At 37.2% G+C, this 18,442-nt stretch overlaps 1 protein-coding gene across 1 annotated transcript; it reads right to left on the bottom strand.

Annotated features, from left to right (window-relative positions):
• Nucleotides 1–486: 486 nt before the first annotated feature.
• LOC144447535 (transcription initiation factor IIA subunit 2-like) lies at nt 487–18,304 on the bottom strand. Its single transcript, XM_078137582.1, has 3 exons — nt 18,173–18,304; nt 12,206–12,310; nt 487–941 (listed from the first exon to the last, which is right to left on the bottom strand). The coding sequence occupies exons 1-3, from the start codon at nt 18,242–18,244 to the stop codon at nt 789–791; spliced, it is 330 nt and encodes a 109-aa protein (XP_077993708.1). The 5' UTR covers nt 18,245–18,304; the 3' UTR covers nt 487–788.
• Between the last annotated feature and the right edge of the window lie 138 nt (nt 18,305–18,442).

Here is an 18,442-nt window from a genome sequence, read left to right as displayed (position 1 = left end):
GCAATTAAAAACTATCTTTTCCTAGCATTTTAGTATCCAAGAAATCCTGGTAATCCTTGTATTGCAGTGAACTAATAACTTTTAATACTGTTCACTAACAATATATAAACTGGCATTTTAATCACTTGAAAAGAAATAGAGGTAATCCTACAGCAATTATACCAACACTAGTTATTTTAAGTAGCATTACTTTAGCTCCCAAGGCCCCCCCCCCCCCCCACCCTACCCGAAGCAGATCAACAAAGCTCTTCCCTACCCCTAGCAGTTCAACAAAACTCTTCCGCCTACCCCAAGCAGTTCAACAAAGGTTTTCCCATACCCCAAGCAGTTGAACAAAGTCCTTGCAGTGGAACAAAGCCCCTCCCCTACCTCAGTGGTTTAACAAAGCCCTCCCCTTCCCCAGCAGTTGAACAATGCCTCCCATACCACAGCAGTTGAACAAAGCCCCTCCCCTACCCCCAGTGGCTCAACAAAGCCTTTCCCTACCCCCAGCAGTGGAACAAAGCCCTCATCCCAGCAGCTGAACAAAGCTCCTCTCCTACCCCCATCAATTCAATAAAGCCCCCTCCCCAGCAGTTCAACAAAGTCCTTCATCCTTAACCCAGAAGTTCAATAAAGCAAAGAGAGTTGTCAGTAAAATTATAGGTATTTTGAACAGCTTTCAATCATGTTTAATCACTAATCTTAAAACATGTCTTTAGATATCCACACTACCCAACACGGTTTCCCTTTTCAAAGATTCAGCTTTTTTCTTCCAAAGTGAGCATGAAGGGAGACAATCCTCTGCACTAGTCACCAGTGAGGGCACTTGAACTTTTGCCATCAACTGCTACTATCTTGACTTTGTCAACTTTGACCAGTTCTGTCACTTCCCTGAATTCAACATCGTTGAGAACAAATGTCCATACATTGTCACAAAACCTGTAAACATTCAAGTGGCCCTGCAAAACAAACATAAATTTTCTATTACTATCAAGGGTAAAGTAAAGCTTTTGTATTTTAGTTTATTACTAGGTTACAGTATACAGTTAGACTATATTTCCAATGTTGCTCATTTTTTTGTAAATTTACAATGGTTTGTGGAAATTTACGAATTATTTCCAAGTGTATTTCATAAAATTTACAACAGAATACATCCGTCTGGGCATTCCACGCATTGGCACCACTTCATGAAAAATGCTTAACTACTAAACTAGTGTTCTGCCAAGGCTGTGCCCTTGCAGCAAATCCCCCAAAAAACTCAGATGACACATCAAAATATCTTGAGTAGGGCCCTTTGGCATGTAATATTCCCTTCAAAATCGATTTTCAATTGTTTGTAATCAAACATGTAGGACAAAATACTGACTCAGTAAGTACAGGACAGTGTTGTTTATACATATATTTTAATTCTCAAAGAAACGCGATACACTAAGTCTAAATGAACACCAATAAAATGTCTTAGAAGAAAGGGTACAAATGATGTATAAAATTGGTTGCTGGTTAAAAGTTCTTTCAAATGTGAAGGATAAAAATTCAGATAACAAAATATACTCATTCAGAGCATCACACATTACAACAGAGCATCAGCTGTCCTGCATGCAGGGACCCTGGCAACTCAAAATCATTAAATCAGATACTGTCTAAAAGATGCGTCTTCAACCCACTTTTGAACATGTGAACAATATTTATTACGAGTATCAAATGGTAGTTCGTTCCACAATGAAGGTGTGCAAACTGAGAAGGCTCTTTTAGGTCCATACCTCTTGTTAAAGTTGCCACTCCGTTGAATCAAACACAGAGCTCTTCCAAGCTGATCTAAGATCTTTAGTTGGAATCAAATTAGTTCAATCAGATAAAGGAGTGCAGCATGATTGATGATTTTGAAAGTAGTTAATAGAATTTTGATTTTGATCCTTGATTCAAGTGGAAGCCGTGCAAGTCAACAAGTACTGGAGTGATGTGATCAAACTTGCGTGACCAACTGACTGGAGTGATGTGATCAAACTTGCGTGACCAACTGAAAAGGTGTGCGGCCGCATTTTGAAGAGTCTGTAGACAGCTAATTTGATCTTTTAGTTTAATTCCGTACAAGAGACTGTTACAATAATCGAGGCAGACATTACAAATGCATGGATTAATTTTTCTGTGGTTGCTTTGTCCAAAAGTCTCCAAATCTTTCCAATTCTGTGCAACATGAAGTAACTATTTCTACATATATCTGACATTTGATTAGACACAGAGCCATGGATATTTAGAATGACTCCTAGATTCCGAACTGAAGAGACAGAGTGATCTCTCTGCTATGAGAAACTGCAGTTTTATCGTCATTGAGTTACAAACATATTGGACATCATCCAGCAATGAATATTGTCAACACGTGCCTCTATATCACACGAGAACTTCATCAGGCCTTTTGCAAATAACATAAATACCAGAGTTGTTTGCATGCATCACGTAGCTGAGGCCATGGCGAACTATGATATGTTGACATCACACAAGATACAGTGACAACGCACAGTTCTAATATTAAAATTTTATAAAATGAATTGATAACATAAACCAGATTTAAACTGAATGCCTCCCGTAAGGGAATCACTAATTATGCAAATAACTCATTAAACTAAAAAAAACTATGGTAACAGGCTTTTTTTGGACAAGCGTGCTTTCTTAGGTTAATGTATGTGCCAAATTACACGGAATTTGAAGAGTGCATGATACTGCTTAATTACTGAATATCGTTCATTATTCAAAATACTCATTAAAGGTAAACGTTGTAGCAACAAACTTCATAGGACAGGTGCGTATTATTGTGGTTGATACATGTACCATATTATACGAAATTTGAAGCTTGCATTTTTAAGATACAGCCTAGTTACCTAAAATCATTAATTGTGCAAATTTTTCATGAAAACTAAGCTATATTGACAACAAATTTTATAGGACATATCCGCTTTGTTATGTTTAGTTTATGAAGTAAATTATATTGAAATTGAAGTATGCAGTCTTAAGATATAGCCTAATTACCCAAAATAATTAATTATGCAAATTATTCAATTATTATTACTCAAGTGAAATCAACAACTTTTATAGGAGATATGCACTGTTATGTTTAAATTATGTACTAAATTGTATTGAAATTAAAGTATGCAGTCTTAAGATATAGCCTAATTACCAAAATAAATTAATTATGCAAATTATTCATTAACAAAGAAAGGTACATAAGCAAGCTTTACAGGACATATTCAATTGTTATGGTTAACGTGTGTACTGAATTATATTGAAATTGAAGAATGTATCTTAAGATATAGCCTAATTGCCAAAAATCTATAATTACGCAAATTATTCATTAACACTGTAAGGTACATCAGCAAATTTTATAGGACAAATGTATGTTATTATGTTTAACGAATACACTAACTTATATTGAAATTGAAGTATGCAGTCTTCAGATATTGCTTAATTAGTTGATTTCATTGATATGCAAATTTCCCTAATTAACATGTGCTATCAATCCATCGATACAACATCAACATCACTACAAGGAACCAACAATTTCACAATCCTCCTTTCCAATTTTCGGGTACTTGGACTACTTTAATGACTGATCATAATCATAACAACGTCAGAGTGTCAACTCTCTGGGTGAGTTTGTTCCATTCTCTGGATAAATCAAGTCAGTTCACCAAGATTATTATGTCGACAAATCCAAATTCAAAGAAACACTTTTTGCTACTTCTAATATTAGCAAATGATGTAAACCTAAATCCTGGACCATCACCAAATCACAGCAATTCAACAATCACAGACCCATGTATGTATTGCCATCTGGAAACCAAGTTAGAGGATGATGCATTGGAATGTGAAGAGTGTTTTCAGTGGGTGCATAAGAACTGTATTGGTATGAGTGACAACATTTTTAATTGTCATGCAAAGCATCTCTCATATACTTGGATTTGTTGCACCTGTGGTTTACCAAACTTTTCAAACTCCCTTTTCTCTATCTCTGATCTTGATATATCAAATTCGTTCGATGTCCTGTCTTCACATTATGAGACTGACAACACCTCTCAATATATGTCACCATTAATGTCATCAAGTCCTCAAGGACCAACTCTAAACAAGTGTAAAAGGAAAACATCTGCCAGTACCAACAGGAGTCATAAGCAAGACAATAGGCATCATAAACAAACAAGTAAATGCCCAACACCTAAATCACTGAAGTTTCTGAATCTGAATTGCCAGAGTGTAAGGGCAAAATTACCTAATTTCTTATCACTCATTGATTCAGAAAAACCAGACATCATTATAGGAACTGAATCATGGCTCAACAAGAATATAACAAATGGAGAAATATTTCCAGACGACTACCAAGCATTCAGGAGGGACCGTGTCCATGACACACATGGAGGTGTGTTTATCGCGACCAGTAATACATTAATTGCTACAGAGAGACCAGATTTAGCAACTGATTGTGAGATTATCTGGGTTACTATTCAGATAAAGGGACTAAAACCATTATATATTGGTGCATTTTACAGACCTCCATCAACTGATTCTACTTATATCACCGAACTACAGAAATCACTTGGAAAAATACCTGCTCATGCCCATATTTTTTTAAACAAATGGCACGCCTGCTAATTTCAAACTCGTTGGTGTTTCGAAGAAGAGGTGTCGCGGTTTGACTTTGATGTAAGCAATCACCTTCGACAAAGCTTAAACAGACTTTGATTGGCGTGTGCACGGTGTTGCAGCGGCTTTGAATTGAAGTACGGCATTGATAACGCATATTTTAGCCAAGTTCAAAGAATGTTGCGTTCACAATGCAAAATCACACTGCTATCGACCGGCTCCACTTTGACAGTACACTATAAAAAGCCACTGAAATGAAGGAAATCATCATTCTGATCTCAAGTTTCATACTGAGCAGTACAACATGTCTAAGCGAAAGTTATCTTGTGTTTCTGTACGTGAAAAGCTGTCAGCGATCGAACGTATAAAGAGAGGTGAAACGAAGGCGAAGATAGCACGTGACATTGGTGTACATGTAGGCGAGTCCACTATTCGAGGGTGGGTTAAGAATGAAGAAAAGCTGAAACAGTTCGTGTTTGAAGTCGATCAAGATGAAGGGTTGAAGAGAAAGAGAGCAAAGTTATCAAATAATGAAGACATCGACAAGGCAGTGCACACATGGTTTCTACAGGAACGGGCAAAGGGCAGTCCTCTCTCTGGCCCCATCATACGTGTGAAGGCACTCATCCTAGCCCAGCAAATACGAGGTAGACTTTGAGGCCAGCGCTGGGTGGTTTTGGAGATGGCAGAAGCGACACGCAATCAAGGAAGTCTCAGTTCAAGGTGAAGCGAGGTCAGCTGATATGGATGCTGTTGAAACTTTTCAACCAAAATTAAGAGAACTCATAAGAAAAGAGGGTTATAGCGACGAGCAAGTCTACAACGTTGATGAAGCTGGCTTATTTTGGAAGATGTTGCCGTCGAAAACACAGGCTTCAAGAAATGATCTGCAGAATGTGGGGAACAAAGAAAACAAGCAACGAATCACCGTTATGTTTGCAGCGAATAAGTCCGGTAACCACAAAGTCAAGCTACTCGTCATAGGTAGAAGTGTAAAACCACGCTGTTTTCATCACACCAACATGGACAGTTTACCAATTGTATACATGGCTTCACCAAATGCATGGATGACCCAGTTTCTTTTCAAGCAGTGGTTTTTCGAACATTTTGTACCGAGTGTCCGATACCATTTGACAGCACAGGGACTTGAAAACAAAGCGGTGTTACTCCTCGATCACTGTCCAGCTCATCCACGTCAAGAAGACCTCAAGACTCGCGACGGAAAAATCAGAGCAGTCTACTTGCCGAAAAACACAACCAGCAAACTACAACCAATGGATCAAGGCATCATACGATCGTTCAAAGCCAACCGGGAATTACTTCAGCAGTTTCCAGTTTAAAGACATACACCATCAAAGACATGTGCTACATAATTTCCAAGTCTTGGAGACAGATTAGGCCAGCTTCAATTGAGAACTGTTGGATGAAAGGACTAGGCAAAGCTTTCACTGATGAGCACCAAACAGAACCCAATGTTTTATCGGACACGGAAGCAGAGCCAATCGCGGCCCTTCTCAACACAGCGACAGAACATGGTTTAGATGGTGAATACACGGAAGGAATGCATCGACGTCGATGACTGTGTGCCTACTTTTGAAATGTTGTCCGATGACGGTATTGTGTCGTTGTTTGCAAACTTAGACAGTGACGATGCCACCGAAGATGATGCCAGTCCGAGTGACATAGTAGAGAAGGAAAACATGCCACCACAACCAACCCCGCCTGCACCCGCTACCGTCACCGAAGCCATCAAAGGACTTGAAACAGCACTTTCGTTCTTCGAATCAGCAAATTCAAGTGATGTCAACGAACTTAAACTGCTTCAAATCAAGGGACTCATCGAGAACTGTCGCAGTATCCAGAAGAAAAAGCAGCGTCAGACAAGTATCACTCAGTTTTTATGATATCACTCAGTTTTTACGATAGAACATTTGCAAGTGTGTTTAAAACCACAACATGACTTTCAATCATTCCAAATACGATTTTTTTTCTTTGCCTTCTTCCCCGTAATCAACAAAGCTTTTTGATAATTTTTGGTATTTTTTTTTACTTTCAAAATCGAAAGTTTGCAATCTACATGTATTATATTCACTTCTGATATTTTGAACATTTCCATGTTGTTTACATTAAAGAGAGTTCGACAATATATGTTAATGATGTGTGACGCGTGTTAATGTGTGGTTATGAATATATAATGAGCACCTCGCTAAGTCGCGGCCCTCGCTAAGTCGCGGGTTTCTTGATGGACCCGGACACCCGCGAGTTAGCGAGGGTCTACTGTATACTAATCTCGGCAAAAATAAATATTTCGCTAATCATAACTGAAAAGGTCTTGTTTGAAAATTTTTCAATCTCAATGACAGAGATGCAGAGCGCTAGCGTCTTCCAACTGTACATCATATATGTGTCAAGCGAAAGGTACTAGGTCATTCTATTATCAACTTTTTATCATTCGTTTTTGAAAATTCACAATGTTTCACAACCCAGCCATCCCACAATCACAATATTAAATATAGTACAAGTACATACATTTACTTAGTTATAAATTTTATTTGTCTCATTTCTAACTCAAAGGCCAGAATATAATATTAGTACATTGTACATGATTCAATTTACCGAGTGACAGCATTACAAGCATACGGTGTACACAGTGTGTGAACTTAAGGGAAAATGACTACTGGTCATAAGGACCGATATGTAGCAAATATAATCTGGTCCTTAAGGAAAACTGCTGGTCCATACTCAATGCAGTTCACGTTCAAGACCTGTATCTACATCACCCCCCCCCCCCCCTCCTACAGATCAAATGATTATGAACTTTAATATGATACAACATATCTTTTGATATACTAAAGTAAAAGATAGTGCGACGAATTGTTTACTATCCACTTTTATTTCATCAATCTGTTCTTACAATTGAAAACTTTCATTTACAGAGTCAAAAAATAACTTGGAAGCAAATTTTTGACTCAGTGAGTAGAGACTTTCATTTGTAACTATGAATGTATTCAATCCATAGAAATACAGATCCATAGATTGTAGATAATATGGGTGATGAATCATTAAATCTACATTATCTGCAATCTCAAAGAGATCACAGTCCTCTCATTCCTCACTGTACGATTCACTAAATTCTGAATCACATAATCCAAAGTCAGATTCATCATCTGTGTCAACAGCTGATGTAGCTTTCCCACTCTTAGCGAACGTAGACCAACAAATTCATCATAGCAGAAAGTTTTGTCTGATAACTATTCCTCTTGAGAACTGTGTATTCGCTTTATTTCAATTTCCATCCACACAGTGACACGGAGCGGTTTCGTCTTCTTTCAGTGTTTACACAAATGTACTGAAGCCCTACCCGTATACCCTACCATGGTACATTGAGTATCATCCCTGACTGTTTGTGTAAAAAAATCTGAACATGATGAAGAGAACTATGGCTAAACATGTCTTACAGTTTTCGAGTTTTTTTGGCGTGGGAGCATGATGTGTTCACTCTACGAATGTCTTGTGTCATCCACAATGAACCCGTGTTAGGCATGATGTAGTAATTTTCCAGATACAACAATGGCAACAAAAATTGCAACATTTCTAATTTTATACGTTGATTACGACATGACAAGACGTACATTATCATATGCATCAAATTGAAAAAAATCAGACTACTCATTTTTTTTACTGTTTTTACACAAAAAACAAAAACCTATCATACTGATATTTTACGAAGTGTGCCTGCCTTCTTTATTAGTTAAAATGCCATTTTCAGAGTAGTTTATATATTTTCCGTCATTTTGCTGTGATCATGGCCACACATATGGGGAACTCCGGTAAATTGATCGGGAAACCCGCTAACATTTACCGGCTTTAATACCAGCCTTTAAAAAAACACAGTGTCTGTCTGTGTCTTCTTCTTCGGAAGCTCATTGCCGCCTTCTAAATATCGCCATACATGTATACTTATAAATACAATGTGGAACTGTCTCAAACACGTTAAAAGTTTCATATACTTCGAACAGTGAACTTTACAACAGTGATTACTAGTATTATATGGCGGAAAAAGACGCATGCACCGAATGTGTAAAATGAGTCTGAATGTCCAAGACGTTCTGATTAGTCAAGACACAAATAATTAGAGAAATTCAACCAATCATGTGTTTGCTATCATAATTTCATAAAGTAAATGCTGTATGCTACGTCATATGTAGACATGATATCAACATTGACAACAACACATGTAGCGAGCTAGCTCTGTCTCTTGACTTAAGGCCTTGAACGAGATGTCGAGAGTAAAATAGGTAACACAAGATCATGTACGTGAAATTGGATATATCTTTGAATAAATGTTATTATTTACTCCAAATTCGAATTGGTCATAAGGACCGATAAGTTGTTGTAATTCTGAAAAACTGTCAGTCCGAACGGAAATCTGTTGGTCTCAGACCGAAGGACCGGCGTTAATTTCGCATGCTGGGTGTACACGTAACTTGACTAATGTTGTGCCTAGCATGATATGCATTACGCCATGCATGTGCACCACCGCGGCACCGATTGTCCATACAGCTGCAAAACGTGTGCAAGGTTGTACACATGTGCAATATTGAGCTACATGTAATCTGTTTGCATGACTCACCGTTGTCTGTTTTGAAGCTCAAGCAAACTTTACAAAAGAATTGACAGAATAGACAACACGTATGTTGAATTTAGCAATTTAAAGTTCATTTATTTTATAATAATAGTCATTAGCAAGGGTAAGGGTAGTTTTTATTCCCCAAAAACCGTGTGAATGAAATCTGTTCGCAGTCTTGTTGTTAGAGATAGCGAGGATAAGACGTGTCGAAACCCTGTCTCGTATATTTCCATAGCTAATGTTTGCCTACCTGTAGTTTATAAGGACTGGTTATTTTCAAGTTATTTTCATATTGACAAGAAAACAAATCTTTGTAGAAGTCACAATCACCTTAAATTGTTTAGCTATGTATTTGAATGTGACTGAATGGAGACATGATTGAAAAGAAATTGGTGGCAACAAATAAATACTACAAAGTGACTGTGATAATGCAGAACACGGCTTGACTCTGATCAGGGTTCCTACACTTAAATCAAAACAAAATTCCAGGATTTTCCAGGGTTTTTTCGTCAGTTTTCCAGGGGTATTCATATTGATTTTGGCCATTTTCCAGGGCTGTTGACCACTGAAGTATATCTTTGAATGACATCTAATTGTCTGATGTGGACGAGAAGAAATTAACAAGGGTTCCCACAATATGTCACATAATATTTAAAAGACAATCGACACTAAGCAAGACGTTGGTTTCAAAACCACGTTTACACGCTAAGATTAAGAGAAACCTCTGTCCTATAATAATAATAATGTTGGGTTCTTATATAGCGCTTTCCCACACCGTGCTCAAAGCGCTTTACAATTATTACCACTGGCTTGGATCAGAATGGCACAACGGCCCTTTAGTCTTCCTCAACTCCCCAGGGAGCATACAATCCATTGCAGCCATTTCAGCGCATAGGATTAAAGCCTTCACATTGCAACCTACATCCTACCAGGTCCCCAATTATACAGCTGGGTTGACTGAAGCACAGTCGTGGTTCAAATCTTGCCCAAGGACTTTAGCCACTCAGAAACAAATAGCAGGCAGCGACAGGGCTCGAACCTGCAACCTGTAGATTCCAAGCCGGTCACGCTAACCATTCACCCATCATGACTCCTAACCCCTAAGTAGTTGTTTCGTCAAGCTGGTGCATTGATCGTGTATGATTTGAGTCGCAGCATTCGCAAGTCTAATTCAGACATATCCAGAAAAAAAAAATTAAAAACTAAAGTTTGTCCTAATTATTGTACATGTATGGTTTGATGTGACTAGATTTAGACGTCACCAAAAATAATTTTTTTCTTCAAAATTGGAATTTAGAAATGTTACTGTACTGTACTGACAAACATAAAAAAGTAGTTTATTCTATTAGAACATGTAAAACAAATACCCATTTATCGACACATAAAAGTCAAAACCGTACTTCCACGACCCGGAAATTCAACTGCACTTCCCAAGGCCCTAGTATTGCCATGCATGAGCTTGTAGTATGTCGACTTGTGCGCCAAACTTGTAACAATTTCTAATCGTGGTTGGTGATCGGGCTGGTGATGCTTTGATACTCGCAACAATGTTACGATAATCTTGCTAACAGACCTACTGTTACCCCTGGGACTGTTACAGTATTATGTCGCCGAAATGACAACTGGACTCAGAGTAGCAATAGGCAATATCGAAACAAACATTGCAGCGCCCATTCAACTACGCATAGGCACGGTCTGTGGGCAAAGTGTCTTGTGGAACGATCGGTTGACTGTCTGGGTTTAATCAGCGTGATTCACCGTGGTGGCGAAAGACTTTGAATATATTTTCGCCATTTCACATTTACGAGTCTCAGTGCAGTGAATCATATGAATGGGTGGCTCAAGCACAGACATGTCGATCGTCAATATTAATCTATCACGATCATTTTCCAGGGTTTTCCAGGGGTAGGGAGCATTTTTCCAGGGTTTTCCAGGGAGGGTTTGGTTTTCCAGTACCGTGCGAACCCTGTTGATAATTGACCCTGAAGGCCAAGGTCAGGGTCAAAGGTCAGCATCCCAAAAGAAAGCTTGAACCTGATAATAGGGAATAGACACTTGAATGAAATCTGTGTATTTGTGAGTTATGTATTACATTGTGATTGTTTGATACAAATATAGATGCCATTCAGTGAAACGTGATATGAGCACCAAAAGCAAATTGCATATTTCTCTTATTCTGTGTTAATTTTAAACATGATCTAAAAGACACTGGCCAAACATAATTGCTACAAAGTGTCTGCTATATGCAACAAATATCTTAATTTTGATAGTCTACCCTGAAGGTCAAGGTAAAGGTCAAAAGTTACTGTCTGATAAGGAAGCTTTTGTGATTATCTGGGGTTAGACACTTGAATGGAGTCTCTGTATTAAAATTTTTGAATTATTCAGTATTATATTGGCTGTTTTACTAAAAATATGGTCACCATTCAGTAAGTGATTTGAGCATCAAAAGTACTGCTTGTGTATTTTTCTTTCTTTCTATATTACCTGTAAACATGATTTAAAAGGAATTGGCAATAAATAAATACTACAAAGTGTCTGTGATAGGCAACAAATTGCTTAATTAGATGATTGATCCTGACGGTCACAGGTCAAAGTTTCTAAAGATAGCTTGCACCTGATAATATGGGGATCCATATACACTTGAAAGGAGTCTCTATGTTGTACAGTTTTTGAGTTATGCCATAAATATTAATTTTAATTACAAAATATTCACCATTTGGTTAAATTTACATACATTGCAAAACAAAATAATGTGCACATGTCCCTATGTGCCATGTTTGAAAGAAATCAGATATTGCATGTCTGAGAAATGACGTATTATGGACAGACGCACAGACAATGGATGGACAGAACCCATCATAATAGTCTCCCCTTTGGGAGTCTAAAAAACCACTTCATGTATTATCTGTAGAAGGAAATGGCATTCTGAACACATAAAAAGCATACATTGTAGCTTACCTTAAAGTTTATCCTATTTCTAACTCTGGTAGATAATGCATTGTTGATAGCTCTATCAAATTGTAGAAGTACTTGTAGTGCTAACTGTGGACTGATTTGTTGGGACTGAAACAAAAAAATACAGATATAACATGTCAGTCAAAGCTTGGTTTTGGTCTGTCATAGATATTTGTCTTCATTCAGCCCAGGAAAATATTAGTAACTTAAGAGAATTTATTCTTATGAGGCAAAGACAAATAGTGACAAAACCATTAGTCACTTCAGTCATAGGGGTCCTCTCTCCAAACTCTATGGTTGAAATATGGATGTACATACATGTATAGCTACCTCTATGGTTGAATTATGGATATACATGTAGCTACCTCTATGGTTGTATTATGGATATACATATAGCTACCTCTATGGTTGTATTATGGATATACATGTAGCTACCTCTATGGTTGTATTATGGATATACATATAGCTACCTCTATGGTTGTATTATGGATATACATGTAGCTACCTCTATGGCTGTATTATGGATGTACATGTAGCTACCTCTATGGTTGTATTATGGATACACATATAGCTACCTCTATGGTTGTATTATGGATATACATGTAGCTACCTCTATGGTTGTATTATGGATATACATGTAGCTACCTCTATGGTTGTATTATGGATGTAAATGTAGCTACCTCTATGGTTGTATTATGGATATACATGTACATGTAGCTACCTCTATGGTTGTATTATGGATATACATATAGCTACCTCTATGGTTGTATTATGGATATACATGTAGCTACCTCTATGGCTGTATTATGGATGTACATGTAGCTACCTCTATGGTTGTATTATGGATATACATGTAGCTACCTCTATGGTTGTATTACGGATATACATATAGCTACCTCTATGGTTGTATTATGGATATACATATAGCTACCTCTATGGTTGTATTATGGATATACATGTAGCTACCTCTATGGTTGTATTATGGATATACATATAGCTACCTCTATGGTTGTATTATGGATATACATATAGCTACCTCTATGGTTGTATTATGGAGGTAGCTAAATGGTCCAAAATTGAACAGTTGCGGGGCAAAGTGCTAGATCTAGCACTTCGCCACTTTTTGACAAAGTGCTATATCTAGCACTTTGTCAGTTTTCGCCGAAGTGCTAGATCTAGCACTTCGCCAGAAAACAACGAAGTGCGGGACTGTAAACAACGAAGCGCCTCCAACGGCTTGATATAACGTGGTCGTTCGCATCGATAAACGTCACATACATGCGTCATGTCAGTAGTCCATGTACGTGGTCGTGTGGCGCATGATTGACTCCAAAACTTATCTTTGGCTGATTGTAACAACGACACGATTTATGTGAAGTTTGTTAAATGTTTGCCAAGTAAAACGGCCGGTTGAAAGTTCACGTTGCCGTATGGTTGTGTCCCGGGGGTTGTGTGTTCTGCCTTGTCAATATCTCGCGGTGGGTGGACTTGCGCGATCACAGAAACAAGTGTTATTATTTTACCCCTTTCATATACAATTGGCTAAAACACGAGAATATCATCGATATTATCGACATTGTATTGTATTCTGATAGAAACATTCTGATACATATCTCGAGAAACTAGTGCCTGTGGGCGGGACTGTACTTCAGAATCTGCAATCTACTCTGTAAACAAGGACTAGCCACTCAGTATTTCTTGTACTATGTCTATTTTAGAGCGGGAAAGATATATCAATACAGTAGTAACGTCTTGAAATAAATTTGAAAATCACTGAAATCTTATCAAGTATCCATCTTTCAGTATAATCACCTGTGTGCTTATTTTCATTCTAATCCATGAAGTAGTAGAAAAAGAATATTGTGCAAAATCATGTCATAACTCTGGTGACTTACACGAGGTAGAGCCCCTCCGGGGACACATTTATTATATAAAAATCTTTTAAAATTTCTCCAAACTTTTTGAACGGATAGTTTTATTTTGTTGATCTCTCTGAAATGACAAAATAAATGTGGGGGTCATTGTGCTTGTTTTTAAACAAACCGACACACCTTTCTTTCCCCCGGATCCTATATGGTTAACACAGGATTTGGCAGCCATGCTGGATTCTAAAAAAATAAGTTTCACAATATGCACTTTATTTTCGGGATTCCATGTTAACTTGCGATGTGCTTTTAAGACATGAGTATAAATCATTTCCTATCGCTATTTCCCGAACGGTCGTCATCTGTATTTCTTACTGTTGTTAATGATATGCAATCCAGTTCACGAAGAGACGGTTATTATTGCTCCACGAACCTCGGCGTCACACTACGCTAATTATAGCATTATGAAGTCACTTCCTCTACCCCGAACCAAACTATAACCGATGGCTATTATTATTATTTCCCACATTGGATATAATTTCTGAGCGAACAGAAATTGCATAAGGGACGATGTTGAAATTGGTGATTGTCTAGGAATGCAAAATATCAGTAAACAGTAATGTAGTGATGGTTTACTTGAGATCTGGCGAAGTTATGGATTATTTCTTGTCGTTGTTTTCAGTCAAGAAGTTGGCAGTACCAAGTATATGGAATTTACAAAACAGTAGTAATGGGTTATTTATAGATTTCTATCAATATATTAACAGCAATGAAGGGCTGAAATTAAAATTGTTCACACGAATGTTAAATTCACACTTATGTTTTCGATAGCAATATTTTTTGTCATCTATTAACGATCTGATAATACTGAAAGAAGTGAATCTATTCAATAGAAATATAGTGAACATGATATAAACTTACACCCAGACTTTATTTTCGTGTTCAACGATCAAGAAAAATCTTCGCTCTCGCATCTAGACACACACTAACCCCCCCCCCCCCCACACACACACACCAAGAAATTCAGTTTTCCTTTATATTATTTCTTTGTCATGCAATGTTACAAATGTCACTGCCATTAAGGCTGCTTTCACAAAAACTTGTGGGGGGGAGGGGGGTGGTACCTGAAAAAATGTTATGGGTTGTAGGGGGGGGGGGGGGGGGTACCTGAAAATAAATTGACATCATGACTTTTCAAACATGGGAAAATAAGCTTTTAAAATGTTGGGCTTCCTTTTTCAACAACAACAACAACAACAACAACAACAACAACAAAACAGTAGCTACAAACAAAAGTTGCTCACAAGTTAGTAAAATGAAAACAAAAACAGTCAAATTTTAATTTTCTTTTAATAAACGTATAAATGTAATGATAAATTGAAATGGGCGAATTGAGTGGTACAGATTGTTTTTTTGTCTGAAAATACCAGTGTCTTTCATGTACACTACTATCTACTGAAATTTGGTTCATTTAATGTGTGAAATTACCTTTACACTGTACTGAAAATATTCTTTGTGACATGACTGTGTTTTGGTTTGTGGTTATCACAATGATATGTAACTTTTTCATGTAAATTCTTACTAGTATTAAATGACAGACAAATATGACAGACAACATTTTACATTTGCAGCTCTTGGAAGTTAAAAAAAAAAAGAGTTGGAAAAGGTTCATCTCAGCCTGCCATCAAAATGTAAAAGATGCACCTGCACTAAAACATACTTGACAAGTATCAAAAACCTCTGTGCAAGGTATTTGTTCATCCTATAGATATGACTATAATTTTCAACACAAACTTTTAATAACACATTCTAATATTTCCTAAAATTAGCATATTGGCAACGTCTGCTACATGTGAAACAGAAGACAATATCTCACAAGCTGAGTTAACAGAGAAAAAGTAAAATAAGTTTTTTGCACACACTTTTCAACTTTGCATGAATATACTATTACTTGTAAATATAAAGATAAATAAATAAATTTTGACACTATATGGATGTATTCTCAACACCATTAACAAGAGATGATGGTAGTGAAAGACCACCAGATGACTTCCAACCCCGTGCACAACTAAAACACCTGTATAGTAAAGGGTTAGTGTCAAGTAAAAATGTTGAGAAACTTGACGAATTGAGCAAGAAACTGTGTGTCAAGAAAGAGATATTAAAGGGAGCAATCCTTCATTTAGAACAACAGAGAACACTTGCCTCTATGAGGGAAAGAAAAAGAATGAAAGAAACATGGTTGTGCATTGGCAAAACAGATGAAAAACATACGGAAATCAAACTCTAAGGTCGTTAAACATGGGAAGTAACATTTTACACTGAGAGCAATAACATGTCCATTAGGTATAACATGACATATTTACCAATGACCTAGCACTTTGCCACTCTTTTTGAAGTACTAGATCTAGCACTTTGCCACTTTTTGACGAAGTGCTAGATCTCAGTGCTAGATCTAGCACTTTGTCAAAAAGTGGCGAAGTACTAGATCTAGCACTTTGCCCCGCAACTGTTCTGATTTTGAATTCTTTGTTACATGGACAGGCCTGTAATTGCCAACTTCCAAGCGACTGTTAAATTCTTTTTAAACAGAGGCTTAACCCTGCATGGCAAATGGCAAATTCAAATTCATCTTGTACAGTTTGACTGGTAATAGATAAATTCACAATATATGTTATTGGGACCATTGTAGCATCAGAACTGTCTTTTAAAAACCTTGCTGGAATACCATCTAAACCTGTGCTTTTGCACACATTCAGATTGTCCAGGTCAGTCCGTATGAATTCCATGGGTACTGGTTGCAGGGAAAATGAATTAGGAAGAACACCTTTGTGTTTGTAGTAGTCTTTGACAGTGTCTGAATTAACATTATAAACACCTGTTACCCTAGGAAGCTTGCTTACAAGGGTAGATGATAATTGATATTGTAGTGTGAAACTTATTGATATGGTTGGCAATTGATTTGCTATCAAAACACAGTCCCCCCCGTCGATATATTTAGAATGACATTACACTTATCTTTGGACTTAATGTTATAGCTTAAAAATTCTTAAACTGTTGCCATAGCTTTTTGGCGTTGTTTTTATGCTCCTCAATTTTATAGGACAGATAATCACTTTTGGCATTCTTAATTGTCCGCTGTAATCTATTTCTGATTTTGCAATATTCTTTACAAATTAAGTACCTCGTTTTTTGTTTTCTTGAACTGAAGTAATACTGCATCTCTTTCTGAAATACATTCAAGGATTTCTCCTGTCATCCACGGTTGAGCGTTGTTTCAGCCTTACTTCTTTAACAGGTGCAACATCGTTCAGAACATCCGTGAAAATGACTTTATAGCCTCATCATTTAGTTAACATTCTCACAGGTGGTAACACTGTCCCAATTTGTACTTTCTAATTGACCAGCCAGTGCTTCCTTTGAATAATTTTTCTTTCAGTGATCTAATTGTAACATTTTTGTGGCAATTAATTGTACCCTTGAGAATTTTCCTGGTAGAGTATATGAGAAAGTGATCACTTATGCCAGTGGAGATGACCCCAGACTTACTTATTTTTTCAGAGTTGTTACACAAGATATGATCAAGAATTGTGGAGCTATGGTTACTCTGGTAGGATTTGTAATGAGTTGTTTGTGCCCAAACAAACCACAAACATTTGAATAGTTTCTATACAGAGATGACATTGGATGAACAGAACAGGTGTTGAAGTCACCAAGAATAATAATTTCACAATCTGATCTGATTCTAGACAGAGTTTCCTCAAAGTTGGTGGTAAAAGAAGTTTGCTTTGGTGGTCTATGGCAAACACCTAAAACAATGGGTTTAGTTTTAGTCAGCAAAATTTCTGTCCATATGGATTCATTTATAGGAATAAAATTACCTTAATAATCATTTTGAATGTGTATATGTACATTACTAAACGAGTAGGATATCGTTTGTGACCAGGAGACGTTGCTTTACATGTTTTAGTGATCCAGCCCTGCCTGCACGACATTGACATATGTGTTACTGTTAGTTACTCATGCGCAGCAGATCTTTGTAGTCACGCTTACATTTTTCGGCGAAAATACACATTTTAACATTATGATAATACTTCCGCCATACCTGTATAAGCTCGTCTAAGCTTTCCTGAAGGCTGTTTCCCAGGGTTGTATTACGGTAGAGTTGGTAAGTCATGTTTTCCTTTGGCTTCTTTCCCTTGTCTTGCTTGAGGTGTCAGCTGGCCCTCTATGGATGACCTTTAGAGAAATTCAAATCATGGAAATACAATTTTGATAAGATATTGCTAATTTTAATTTCAAAAATTGAAATTTAAATGGATTTATTGGATATATTTTCAATAATTGTGATGGAACTTTTACCCCAGGCTTGATA

Source organism: Glandiceps talaboti, chromosome 16 (genome assembly GCF_964340395.1).
Source record: "Glandiceps talaboti chromosome 16, keGlaTala1.1, whole genome shotgun sequence".
NCBI lineage: Eukaryota > Metazoa > Hemichordata > Enteropneusta > Spengelidae > Glandiceps > Glandiceps talaboti.
Note: the sequence above shows the minus strand (reverse complement) of the source record. Positions and strands in the feature narration are given on the sequence as shown.